This window comes from Podarcis bocagei (genome assembly GCF_964188305.1).
Source record: "Podarcis bocagei genome assembly, chromosome: 9".
In the NCBI taxonomy this organism is placed as follows: domain Eukaryota; kingdom Metazoa; phylum Chordata; class Lepidosauria; order Squamata; family Lacertidae; genus Podarcis; species Podarcis bocagei.
The window spans coordinates 72,561,560-72,574,249 of NC_138134.1; the positions used below are offsets into that span (position 1 = coordinate 72,561,560).

At 45.6% G+C, this 12,690-nt stretch overlaps 1 protein-coding gene across 1 annotated transcript; it reads left to right on the forward strand.

Annotated features, from left to right (window-relative positions):
- Positions 1-6,397: 6,397 nt before the first annotated feature.
- Positions 6,398-12,418, forward strand: LOC308594457 (uncharacterized protein; the record flags this gene model as incomplete). Its single annotated transcript, XM_081207526.1, has 3 exons — positions 6,398-6,443; positions 7,047-8,065; positions 12,404-12,418. Exons 2-3 carry the CDS (start codon positions 7,064-7,066, stop codon positions 12,416-12,418), a joined length of 1,017 nt encoding a protein of 338 aa, XP_081063652.1. The 5' UTR covers positions 6,398-6,443; positions 7,047-7,063.
- Between the last annotated feature and the right edge of the window lie 272 nt (positions 12,419-12,690).

The window sequence follows — 12,690 nt, forward strand, 5'->3', positions numbered from 1 at the left end:
CTGGAGAGCTGCTTGGAGTGTGTGTAGATTGAGGTTATCCAATGCAGTGCTCTCCAGATACTATTGTACTATAACTCCCATCATCTCCAGCCAGCACGGCCAATGATTAAGTTTTGGGAGTTGTTGTTCAACCCAGGGGCGTCTTACCCATAGAGGCTAGTGGTGTGGGGCACAAGGGCGGCAAGTTCTGGAGAGCGGCAGGGAAGAGGCGGAGGCTGGACACAGCGCCTCCTGGCATCAGCTCACTGCCCTTGCAGCCCGGAGCCTCCAGCTGCCACGGCCACCACTGCATAAAGCGGCCAGCTGAGCTGGAAGGTGCCGTGTCCAGCCTCCGCCTCTTCCCCGCTGGAGGAAGTCGCCCTCCAGCTGCTGCCTGCCTCCTCCAGCCCCACCAGCAGCACCGTCCTCCCTAAAAAACTCTGGGAAACGGGGAGGCCGCCAGAGGGAGCTTTGCACCACAGTGCCGGATATGCTTAAGACGGCCCTGGTCCAACCACACTTGGAAGGCACTTTGTTGGCTACCCGGAAGTAGACAATAAAGAGTTAGGCACACCAATGATTTGATTCAGAGTAAGTTAGTTGCACATGTCCTGATATCCACACCCATTGGTGGGTGATTTTCTGACCTTACCTCGGCGTAGACACTTCTAAGTCCATTTTGAGCAACAGCCAGACTTTAACCTTGCTTCTGTGGCTCTCCCTACCTACCTTCTCATTTTTCAAGATGTCATATTCCTATCACACTTGCTTGTCTATCTGTCTGCACTTTTCACCTGACATTTGATGGACCTCTTGGCCCCAGCAAGTGCCTCTGCCACTGCCCTACATCTCTCCATGCAACTTTCACCCCCACCCTGCAAATCCTTACTCTTCCCAGGGCCTGCTAGAGAGACATTTTGGTGGGTGCTGCGCTTGGGGGGCATTGTAAGCATGCAAAAACCCACTTTGAATTAATCAAAACCACCAAATAACAAAAGCTTATAGAATGAGACCTTTGGCTCCATAAACGCTCACCCTCATTAGCCAGACTGGCGATAGGACATCTAAAGTGGGAATTGCCAATTTGTAGAAACCGCAATGAGAAACAAGACGGCAGCCAATTAAATGTGAATTCTTCAACACTGTTAACTCAAAGGTCACTCAGCTCTTTTTAGGGAGTCATAAATGGAGGATTCGCTACTAATTAGCCACGTTGCCTCGGCTCTCTCATCCTGGCCTTAATGAGCACAACCGTCCAGTGACTTTAAAATGGCTTCTCTTGTCAGGAAGATGAAAGACAATGGGAAATGGTTGTTGTTTGAGAAATACAAGGACAGGGTTGGGTTATTGAAGAATTTGACCCCCATATCATGAAATATTATGCTCTAGCAACATGACTCAGGCAACATTAAGCTCTTCTAAACCCCATTGATTTCAGTGGGAATGTTAAGCACATGCTTCAACCTCTTGCGCTGGAAACATTGGGAATGGAAGGCAGAAATCCTGAGCACATGTACTAGTGAGCAAGCTACTCTGGTTACATGGTGACTTACTTGCATTTAAGTGTGCATTCTATTGCACTGTAAAGAAGGATTTGCACACCTAATGCACACACCCATATCCAAGCAAGTGTCTACTTCTAGCATCCTTCTCTGTGCACTGATAGCAAGAATTTTGGTGTGACATGTGTGTAGGTCCTATTATTACTGCATAATATGCCCCAGGCAGTGGAAGGCACTATTTATCACCCTTTTATGGTGAAATATAAGTTGACTCAACCAGGTGGCAAATCAGTCTACAGGGTTTCATTTCGAACTGGTCTAAGTTAATACTTGCTAACATCAATCTCACAAGCCTACATTACCTCCTTGTCTTTGGACCTATAGGTATATAGGCCCCAGAAGATGATAAAGTAAGAATGTGTTGCTTTGGGGGGGAAATATCCATTCCTTGCTCTCCAGTAGGTAGATATAATGGTTATTTTGAAGGATCATTCTAATATCACATATGCAGGTCCAAGACCAGCACACTTATCCAATGAGCTTCTACATAACTGCTGTGGACCTCCAAATTTCTGAAAGAGAACTTTCAGTTACAACGGAATGTTCTCTGCATAATTTGGGATTGTCAAATGCCCACTTATAATTCATAATGAAAACCCTCCTACCACCAATTCATCACTTGCCCCAACCTGTCTCCACTTACAGCCCTGGCTGAGAAATGGACTCTTTGTCCTCCCTACCTCTCGAACAATTGTAAAGCAGTGTTGGCTGAATACCGTATATTTTTCCATCACCCACACTCTCATCTGTCTATGATAATATGTATATTGGCTAGCATGAGACATCACTGGCCAATTGGCTACTGGCATACTTGTCTTCTACCATCTCCGTGCATGTGTAGACAATTAACTTCCAGTAGTGTGGGCAGAAGTGATCTTGGTCTGTCCTTATGGAACTTCAGTGGCACCCATAGTTTGATGTCCAAGTTGAACTCTATAGTCTCTGGCTTCCACACTACTACTAAGACAAGAGTTGCTGGAGGTGATTTCCTGCTGGTTGAATGTGCCAAGGTAAACTCAGATCTCCAACTGCTGGCTGGTGATTTAATTGAAATTAATGGTTCACTGTCTTATTTATTCAACACATTCATGCATAATAATACTTCTGAGTCCATTGCATTCTCTTTAATTGCTAATAATATTTCCTGCTGTTTAGATGGCTTGTTGCGACTGGACTGCATAGAAATCTGCCTTCCACTGAATCAGAGGATTGGTCCATCTAGTTCTGTATTGTTTTCACTGGCTGGAAGCAGCTATCCAGGATTTTAGGCAGTAGCCATTCCCAGCCCCACCTGGAAACATCAGGGATTGAAACTGTGACCTTCTGCATGCAAGTCAGATGTTCTACAACTGAGCCATGACACACGTGCGTGCACACGCACGCACACACACACACACACCCCGATCTATAATGGGACCCTTCAGATGTTGACAGATTACAACTGCTTGGATTTTTTTTTTCAGAGTGTCAGGGACTGGCAGAGTTCTGAAGTGTGTGTGGTGGCAGCAGGGGACCAGGAATGTGACCCAGGAGAGGGGGGCAGCCATTTGTGGGGCTTGGTGGCACCCCATAAAGCAGGAACCAGGCTAGAGAGAGGAAGAAGAATCGGGGCAGTCCAAGATGGAGTAAGGTGCACAGGAAGTGACAGAGGAAGAATAAATGATCTGGGTAAGGTAAGGGCCCATCTTCCCCTCTCCTGCTGTCTCCTAGAACCAGGAGGGGCTTGAAGAGGGAAGAGCAGTGATGACTTCCATGCAAGAGAAGTCTCATATTGTGGGCATGCAACCTGTCAGAGGAGGATATATAAGCTGGAGGAGGGGAGGGCCCCCACTGTTGCTGCAACTGCTTTGAAGGGTGAAAACCTGTGAGTAGCTGCCTAGAGGCCAGGGGCGAATGAAGGCGTTGTGACACCTGGGACGGGGCATCGCTACGTAGGGTGCATGAGTGGCGCCGCTACGTACAACACATGCACCGTATGTAGCGACACCACACATGGGCAATACATAGCGGTTTGCCGGTGGCGCTGCTCCAGTGCTGTACGGACGGTGCCGGGATCCTCTGCTTGCAGCTGCAGCCGCAAACAGAGGATCCTCTACATGCGGCTGTAGCGGCAACAGAGGGATTCCCACTGCCATCCATATGGCACTTGAGCGGTACCGCTGGCAAACCGCTATGTACAATGCATGTGTGGCGTTGTTACATACAGCACATGTGTGTGACACCACACATGCGCTGTACATAGCGGTTTGCCGCCAGTGCCGGGATCCTCTGCTCGTGGCTGCAGGTACGAACGGAGGATCCTTCACATGTGGCTGTGGCAGCGTGATGGCTGCTTGCGCCGCGGAGGTTGGGCAAGCCCCTGTGGGGTGCCTTCTTGTCACCCTCCCAGACATGGCACTTGGGGAGCACCCCCCCCCACACACACCCTGTTGTGACGCCACTGCTAGAGGCTAGAAGACTGTGTGTGTGAGGATATCTGGCATACTGTGGGAGCTGCTGTAAATGCTTCTCTTGTCAATAAAGAGTTAACTCACGGACATGTGCCTTACCTACCTGGGGTGGCAATCTGAGTTTGGCAGCTGCCTTAGGTGGCTTTCTATCTGGAGGGATGCTTTGGGCTTCTTGAGCTTGAGGTTCTTCATCTCTGATCTAGAGCTAATATCAGGGTAGAAAGACCCCCACACATGTAGGCAGGGTTGCTTTGCTCATTGGGAAGGCCTGTTTATCACATTTTGGGGATTCCTATGAGAACAAGGTGATTATTTTATATATATATATATATATATATATATATATATATATATATATATATATATATATATATGCAGGTTTTGGTGTCTTCGGGTGTCTTCCCGTGTAAGAGTTGGGGTGTCTAGGCGACGTTTCGACGAGGTCTCACTCGTCATCTTCAGGCTGGTGCTTTCGGCTTCTTGTTACTGGAACAGAGCAGGATCTCAGTGTTTGAGTTCCTATAAATACTGTTGAGGGGGTGTGGTGTATAGCCTCCAACGTTCTGGGCAGAGAGGAAGTTCCCAGGTTAGTGTGCCTTTTCTTCTTTTGTTCATTAATTACTTGAGGGATATCTTGAGTGATTTCTTGAGTGATATTCTGAGTACCACTTAGGAGGGTCATTAGGTGTGGATTAGTTGCTAAAGCTTTCGTGTCTTGACCTCTTGAGCTTGTGAAGAGTTTTTCTGAGAAGATGGCTGTACTGCAAATAGTTGTGCTCTGGCTTGGCTTCGTGTATAGGGGCGAGCTGTGGTTTTGTGCCCTGTGCCAGCCAGATCTGTGTAGGGATTGCAGGGGGGTGCAGCATCCAGAGGTGCCACTATGGTTTGGCTACTGGATGGTGTCTGTAATTTATCTGTGGAGAGGGTCTGGGTTTGGGTCTGGTGTGGTTGATTGGAGATGGCGTTCTGTGTGCCTCTGGTTCTGGTGTCGGTTTTTGTGGGGAGGGCTAATTTCCAGATGTCTGGCAGGCGGGACGTGTCGTCACGCTTGTTCATGTTGTGAGGGTGTTTCTCTATCTCGATGGCTTCCATGATTATTCTCTTGTGGTGATGTTCCATGTTAAAGAGCAATTTGGAATCTGCAAAATTAATTTCGTGTCCTGTTTCTTTCATGTGTTGGTAAAGAGAGGAAGTTTTTTCTTCTTTTTTGACGGCATTCTTGTGTTCTGCGATACGTGCATTTATTCGTCTGTTTGTTTGTCCAATGTACGTGGCTGGGCAGACTTTGCAGGGTATTTCATAGACCCCTTGGTTTTCTAGCTGGATTTTATCTTTGGGGTTTCTGAGGATATTGGCTATTTTTTGGTTGGTGCAAAAGGCTGTTTTGATATTGTGTTTATGGAGGATTTTGCTAATTTTATCTGTAGTGCCCTTGATATAAGGAAGGAGGGCCATGCCATTGTTTTCTTCTGTGTCTTGGTTTTTGGGGGGTGTTTCTTTTTGGATTAGCTTCGTAACCCTGTTTTGCTGGTATCCGTTGGCGATTAACACATTTGAGAGATTCTGTAACTCAGTTGTCAAGTGGTCTTTGGCAGCCAGGCGTTTGGTTCTGGAGATGAGAGTCTTGGCTACGGAGTTTATTTGTGCAGGGTGGTGGTGTGATTGTGCATGTAAGTAGCGGTTGGTGTGTGTTTTTTTCCGGTAGATAGTGTGTCCTAGGGAGCCATCAGGTTTTTTGTAGATTAGGACGTCAAGGAAGGGAAGTTGGTTGTTGGCTTCTATTTCCATAGTGAATTGTATTTTGGGGTGTAGGCTGTTGAGATGTGTGAGGAAGCTATCTAGTTTTTCCTTCCCGTGTGGCCAAATTACAAAGGTGTCGTCAACATATCTGAGCCAAAGTTTGGGTTTGTGTTCTGACTTGTCTAAAGCATTGGTTTCAAAGTGTTCCATGTACAGATTTGCGATGACCGGAGAGAGGGGTGATCCCATAGGTGCTCCTTCTATCTGTTTGTATCTTTGTCCATTGTGGATGAAGTACGTGTTGGTTAGGCAGTGGTTGGTCAGGTCCAGGATGTATTCGGGGGGATTGTATTTGTTTTGAATGGCTGTCAAGGCTTCATTAATGGGCACTTGTGTGAAGAGAGATACAACATCGAAGCTCACAAGTAGGTCATCGGGATGTAGGTTTTGCTTCTTTATTGTTTCTATGAACTGGAAGGAGTTTGTAACGTGTGAAGCGATAGATTCTGCATAGGGCTGAAGTTGCTTAGCGAGAAATTTAGCGAGATTTTGTAGAGGTGAGCCTATGGAGCTGACTATTGGTCTGAGTGGTGTTCCTTCTTTGTGTATCTTGGGGAGACCGTAGAGTTTGGGGCATCTGGATGATTTTTCTCTGGGGATGATTCTTAGCTGGATTTCTTCACTGATAGGAGAGGCTTTTATTTTGGATTTGGTGGTTTTTTCCAGATAGGTGGTGGGATCTGTTTTTATAGGTTGGTAGGTAGGGTCTTGGAGTAGATTTGATAGTTTTGCTTGGTAGTCCGATGTGTTCATCACAACAGTGGCATTACCTTTGTCTGCTGGGAGAATGATTATGTTGTTGTCTTTCCTCAGGTTGGTGAGTGCTTTCCGTTCTTCTTTGTGTAAATTGCTTCTGGGTGGTTTGCTGGAGCAGAGGATGTTGGTGACTTCAAGTCTGATTTTATTGGCTTCATCTGGGTTGATTTTGGTTAGGCTAGCTTCGACTCCGCATATGATGTTTTCCGTGGGGATGCGTCTCGGGGCGACTGCAAAGTTGAAACCTTTGGAGAGTACTTTGGTTTCAGTTGAGGTGAGGATCCTGTCTGATATGTTATGTACTGTTTGTTTCATGGGTTGTTGTGGAGGGTGGCTGGGCTTCTGGCGTTTCTCTAGTTTGTGGAGTTTGTTGGTGTGTGTGTCTGTCTTGTGAGAGGACTCAGTTTCAGCTCTCCAAACGGCTAGTTGTTTGCATTTGTCCCAGCACTCACCAACCTGAGGAAAGACAACAACATAATCATTCTCCCAGCAGACAAAGGTAATGCCACTGTTGTGATGAACACATCGGACTACCAAGCAAAACTATCAAATCTACTCCAAGACCCTACCTACCAACCTATAAAAACAGATCCCACCACCTATCTGGAAAAAACCACCAAATCCAAAATAAAAGCCTCTCCTATCAGTGAAGAAATCCAGCTAAGAATCATCCCCAGAGAAAAATCATCCAGATGCCCCAAACTCTACGGTCTCCCCAAGATACACAAAGAAGGAACACCACTCAGACCAATAGTCAGCTCCATAGGCTCACCTCTACAAAATCTCGCTAAATTTCTCGCTAAGCAACTTCAGCCCTATGCAGAATCTATCGCTTCACACGTTACAAACTCCTTCCAGTTCATAGAAACAATAAAGAAGCAAAACCTACATCCCGATGACCTACTTGTGAGCTTCGATGTTGTATCTCTCTTCACACAAGTGCCCATTAATGAAGCCTTGACAGCCATTCAAAACAAATACAATCCCCCCGAATACATCCTGGACCTGACCAACCACTGCCTAACCAACACGTACTTCATCCACAATGGACAAAGATACAAACAGATAGAAGGAGCACCTATGGGATCACCCCTCTCTCCGGTCATCGCAAATCTGTACATGGAACACTTTGAAACCAATGCTTTAGACAAGTCAGAACACAAACCCAAACTTTGGCTCAGATATGTTGACGACACCTTTGTAATTTGGCCACACGGGAAGGAAAAACTAGATAGCTTCCTCACACATCTCAACAGCCTACACCCCAAAATACAATTCACTATGGAAATAGAAGCCAACAACCAACTTCCCTTCCTTGACGTCCTAATCTACAAAAAACCTGATGGCTCCCTAGGACACACTATCTACCGGAAAAAAACACACACCAACCGCTACTTACATGCACAATCACACCACCACCCTGCACAAATAAACTCCGTAGCCAAGACTCTCATCTCCAGAACCAAACGCCTGGCTGACAAAGACCACTTGACAAATGAGTTACAGAATCTCTCAAATGTGTTAATCGCCAACGGATACCAGCAAAACAGGGTTACGAAGCTAATCCAAAAAGAAACACCCCCCAAAAACCAAGACACAGAAGAAAACAATGGCATGGCCCTCCTTCCTTATATCAAGGGCACTACAGATAAAATTAGCAAAATCCTCCATAAACACAATATCAAAACAGCCTTTTGCACCAACCAAAAAATAGCCAATATCCTCAGAAACCCCAAAGATAAAATCCAGCTAGAAAACCAAGGGGTCTATGAAATACCCTGCAAAGTCTGCCCAGCCACGTACATTGGACAAACAAACAGACGAATAAATGCACGTATCGCAGAACACAAGAATGCCGTCAAAAAAGAAGAAAAAACTTCCTCTCTTTACCAACACATGAAAGAAACAGGACACGAAATTAATTTTGCAGATTCCAAATTGCTCTTTAACATGGAACATCACCACAAGAGAATAATCATGGAAGCCATCGAGATAGAGAAACACCCTCACAACATGAACAAGCGTGACGACACGTCCCGCCTGCCAGACATCTGGAAATTAGCCCTCCCCACAAAAACCGACACCAGAACCAGAGGCACACAGAACGCCATCTCCAATCAACCACACCAGACCCAAACCCAGACCCTCTCCACAGATAAATTACAGACACCATCCAGTAGCCAAACCATAGTGGCACCTCTGGATGCTGCACCCCCCTGCAATCCCTACACAGATCTGGCTGGCACAGGGCACAAAACCACAGCTCGCCCCTATACACGAAGCCAAGCCAGAGCACAACTATTTGCAGTACAGCCATCTTCTCAGAAAAACTCTTCACAAGCTCAAGAGGTCAAGACACGAAAGCTTTAGCAACTAATCCACACCTAATGACCCTCCTAAGTGGTACTCAGAATATCACTCAAGAAATCACTCAAGATATCCCTCAAGTAATTAATGAACAAAAGAAGAAAAGGCACACTAACCTGGGAACTTCCTCTCTGCCCAGAACGTTGGAGGCTATACACCACACCCCCTCAACAGTATTTATAGGAACTCAAACACTGAGATCCTGCTCTGTTCCAGTAACAAGAAGCCGAAAGCACCAGCCTGAAGATGACGAGTGAGACCTCGTCGAAACGTCGCCTAGACACCCCAACTCTTACACGGGAAGACACCCGAAGACACCAAAACCTGCATTCCTGTACCCGTGAAAATCTACGAAAGCAAATATCTCACCTCTACGGGGAGGAAACCTTCCAGCTGACAAGAACCTACGAGAAACTAGAAATCCGAAGAGCCACCATCTTATGTGATCTCTTGTTCCTACGCAACTGCCGAGACAACAACTTAATTCCCACATGCTTCCAACTTAAATTCCACTCTAAAACCCCAGCTACCGAAAGGATCCTGAAACGAACTGAACTATCCCTAATCAGAAACGAACTACATAAGAAAAGATACCTACTAAACCAAACCAACAAAGATCTGCTCACTCTTCACCTCAAACTCTGTAACAAAATCCACCCTGCACTCTGGGACAAATGCAAACAACTAGCCGTTTGGAGAGCTGAAACTGAGTCCTCTCACAAGACAGACACACACACCAACAAACTCCACAAACTAGAGAAACGCCAGAAGCCCAGCCACCCTCCACAACAACCCATGAAACAAACAGTACATAACATATCAGACAGGATCCTCACCTCAACTGAAACCAAAGTACTCTCCAAAGGTTTCAACTTTGCAGTCGCCCCGAGACGCATCCCCACGGAAAACATCATATGCGGAGTCGAAGCTAGCCTAACCAAAATCAACCCAGATGAAGCCAATAAAATCAGACTTGAAGTCACCAACATCCTCTGCTCCAGCAAACCACCCAGAAGCAATTTACACAAAGAAGAACGGAAAGCACTCACCAACCTGAGGAAAGACAACAACATAATCATTCTCCCAGCAGACAAAGGTAATGCCACTGTTGTGATGAACACATCGGACTACTAAGCAAAACTATCAAATCTACTCCAAGACCCTACCTACCAACCTATAAAAACAGATCCCACCACCTATCTGGAAAAAACCACCAAATCCAAAATAAAAGCCTCTCCTATCAGTGAAGAAATCCAGCTAAGAATCATCCCCAGAGAAAAATCATCCAGATGCCCCAAACTCTACGGTCTCCCCAAGATACACAAAGAAGGAACACCACTCAGACCAATAGTCAGCTCCATAGGCTCACCTCTACAAAATCTCGCTAAATTTCTCGCTAAGCAACTTCAGCCCTATGCAGAATCTATCGCTTCACACGTTACAAACTCCTTCCAGTTCATAGAAACAATAAAGAAGCAAAACCTACATCCCGATGACCTACTTGTGAGCTTCGATGTTGTATCTCTCTTCACACAAGTGCCCATTAATGAAGCCTTGACAGCCATTCAAAACAAATACAATCCCCCCGAATACATCCTGGACCTGACCAACCACTGCCTAACCAACACGTACTTCATCCACAATGGACAAAGATACAAACAGATAGAAGGAGCACCTATGGGATCACCCCTCTCTCCGGTCATCGCAAATCTGTACATGGAACACTTTGAAACCAATGCTTTAGACAAGTCAGAACACAAACCCAAACTTTGGCTCAGATATGTTGACGACACCTTTGTAATTTGGCCACACGGGAAGGAAAAACTAGATAGCTTCCTCACACATCTCAACAGCCTACACCCCAAAATACAATTCACTATGGAAATAGAAGCCAACAACCAACTTCCCTTCCTTGATGTCCTAATCTACAAAAAACCTGATGGCTCCCTAGGACACACTATCTACCGGAAAAAAACACACACCAACCGCTACTTACATGCACAATCACACCACCACCCTGCACAAATAAACTCCGTAGCCAAGACTCTCATCTCCAGAACCAAACGCCTGGCTGACAAAGACCACTTGACAACTGAGTTACAGAATCTCTCAAATGTGTTAATCGCCAACGGATACCAGCAAAACAGGGTTACGAAGCTAATCCAAAAAGAAACACCCCCCAAAAACCAAGACACAGAAGAAAACAATGGCATGGCCCTCCTTCCTTATATCAAGGGCACTACAGATAAAATTAGCAAAATCCTCCATAAACACAATATCAAAACAGCCTTTTGCACCAACCAAAAAATAGCCAATATCCTCAGAAACCCCAAAGATAAAATCCAGCTAGAAAACCAAGGGGTCTATGAAATACCCTGCAAAGTCTGCCCAGCCACGTACATTGGACAAACAAACAGACGAATAAATGCACGTATCGCAGAACACAAGAATGCCGTCAAAAAAGAAGAAAAAACTTCCTCTCTTTACCAACACATGAAAGAAACAGGACACGAAATTAATTTTGCAGATTCCAAATTGCTCTTTAACATGGAACATCACCACAAGAGAATAATCATGGAAGCCATCGAGATAGAGAAACACCCTCACAACATGAACAAGCGTGACGACACGTCCCGCCTGCCAGACATCTGGAAATTAGCCCTCCCCACAAAAACCGACACCAGAACCAGAGGCACACAGAACGCCATCTCCAATCAACCACACCAGACCCAAACCCAGACCCTCTCCACAGATAAATTACAGACACCATCCAGTAGCCAAACCATAGTGGCACCTCCGGATGCTGCACCCCCCTGCAATCCCTACACAGATCTGGCTGGCACAGGGCACAAAACCACAGCTCGCCCCTATACACGAAGCCAAGCCAGAGCACAACTATTTGCAGTACAGCCATCTTCTCAGAAAAACTCTTCACAAGCTCAAGAGGTCAAGACACGAAAGCTTTAGCAACTAATCCACACCTAATGACCCTCCTAAGTGGTACTCAGAATATCACTCAAGAAATCACTCAAGATATCCCTCAAGTAATTAATGAACAAAAGAAGAAAAGGCACACTAACCTGGGAACTTCCTCTCTGCCCAGAACGTTGGAGGCTATACACCACACCCCCTCAACAGTATTTATAGGAACTCAAACACTGAGATCCTGCTCTGTTCCAGTAACAAGAAGCCGAAAGCACCAGCCTGAAGATGACGAGTGAGACCTCGTCGAAACGTCGCCTAGACACCCCAACTCTTACACGGGAAGACACCCGAAGACACCAAAACCTGCATTCCTGTACCCGTGAAAATCTACGAAAGCATATATATATATATATATATATATATATATACCTTTTTGCTAACATGATCCAACAAGCCTGCTCTGAGGCACCAGGACCTGGGAGCTGCATAACTATTGAAAAAAAGAAATGAAACAAAACACTCTGGCATGTTCAAGCTTCTCTTTCTTTTTTCTTTTTCTAAAAGCTTATCTTTGATTAGGGCCCTCCTAGCATTCTCTTCTCCCTTTCCAGAGAAAGTATAATAAATTAATTCAATTAATTTAAATCTCATGGTATTCCCAGGCCCAATAATGATAATAATAATCCAAAAATGAGGTCTAAAGGGTCTCCACCATGAATTCTCATGAATGCGAAAAAGGCTGCCCCTGCCAACGTTCAGCTTTTATGCCTTTTCTGGCTCAAAATACTCCCTGAACGTTACCATGTAATTAAAGCGAGCCCTTGATGTTTCAGAGAACTCCAACATCATAT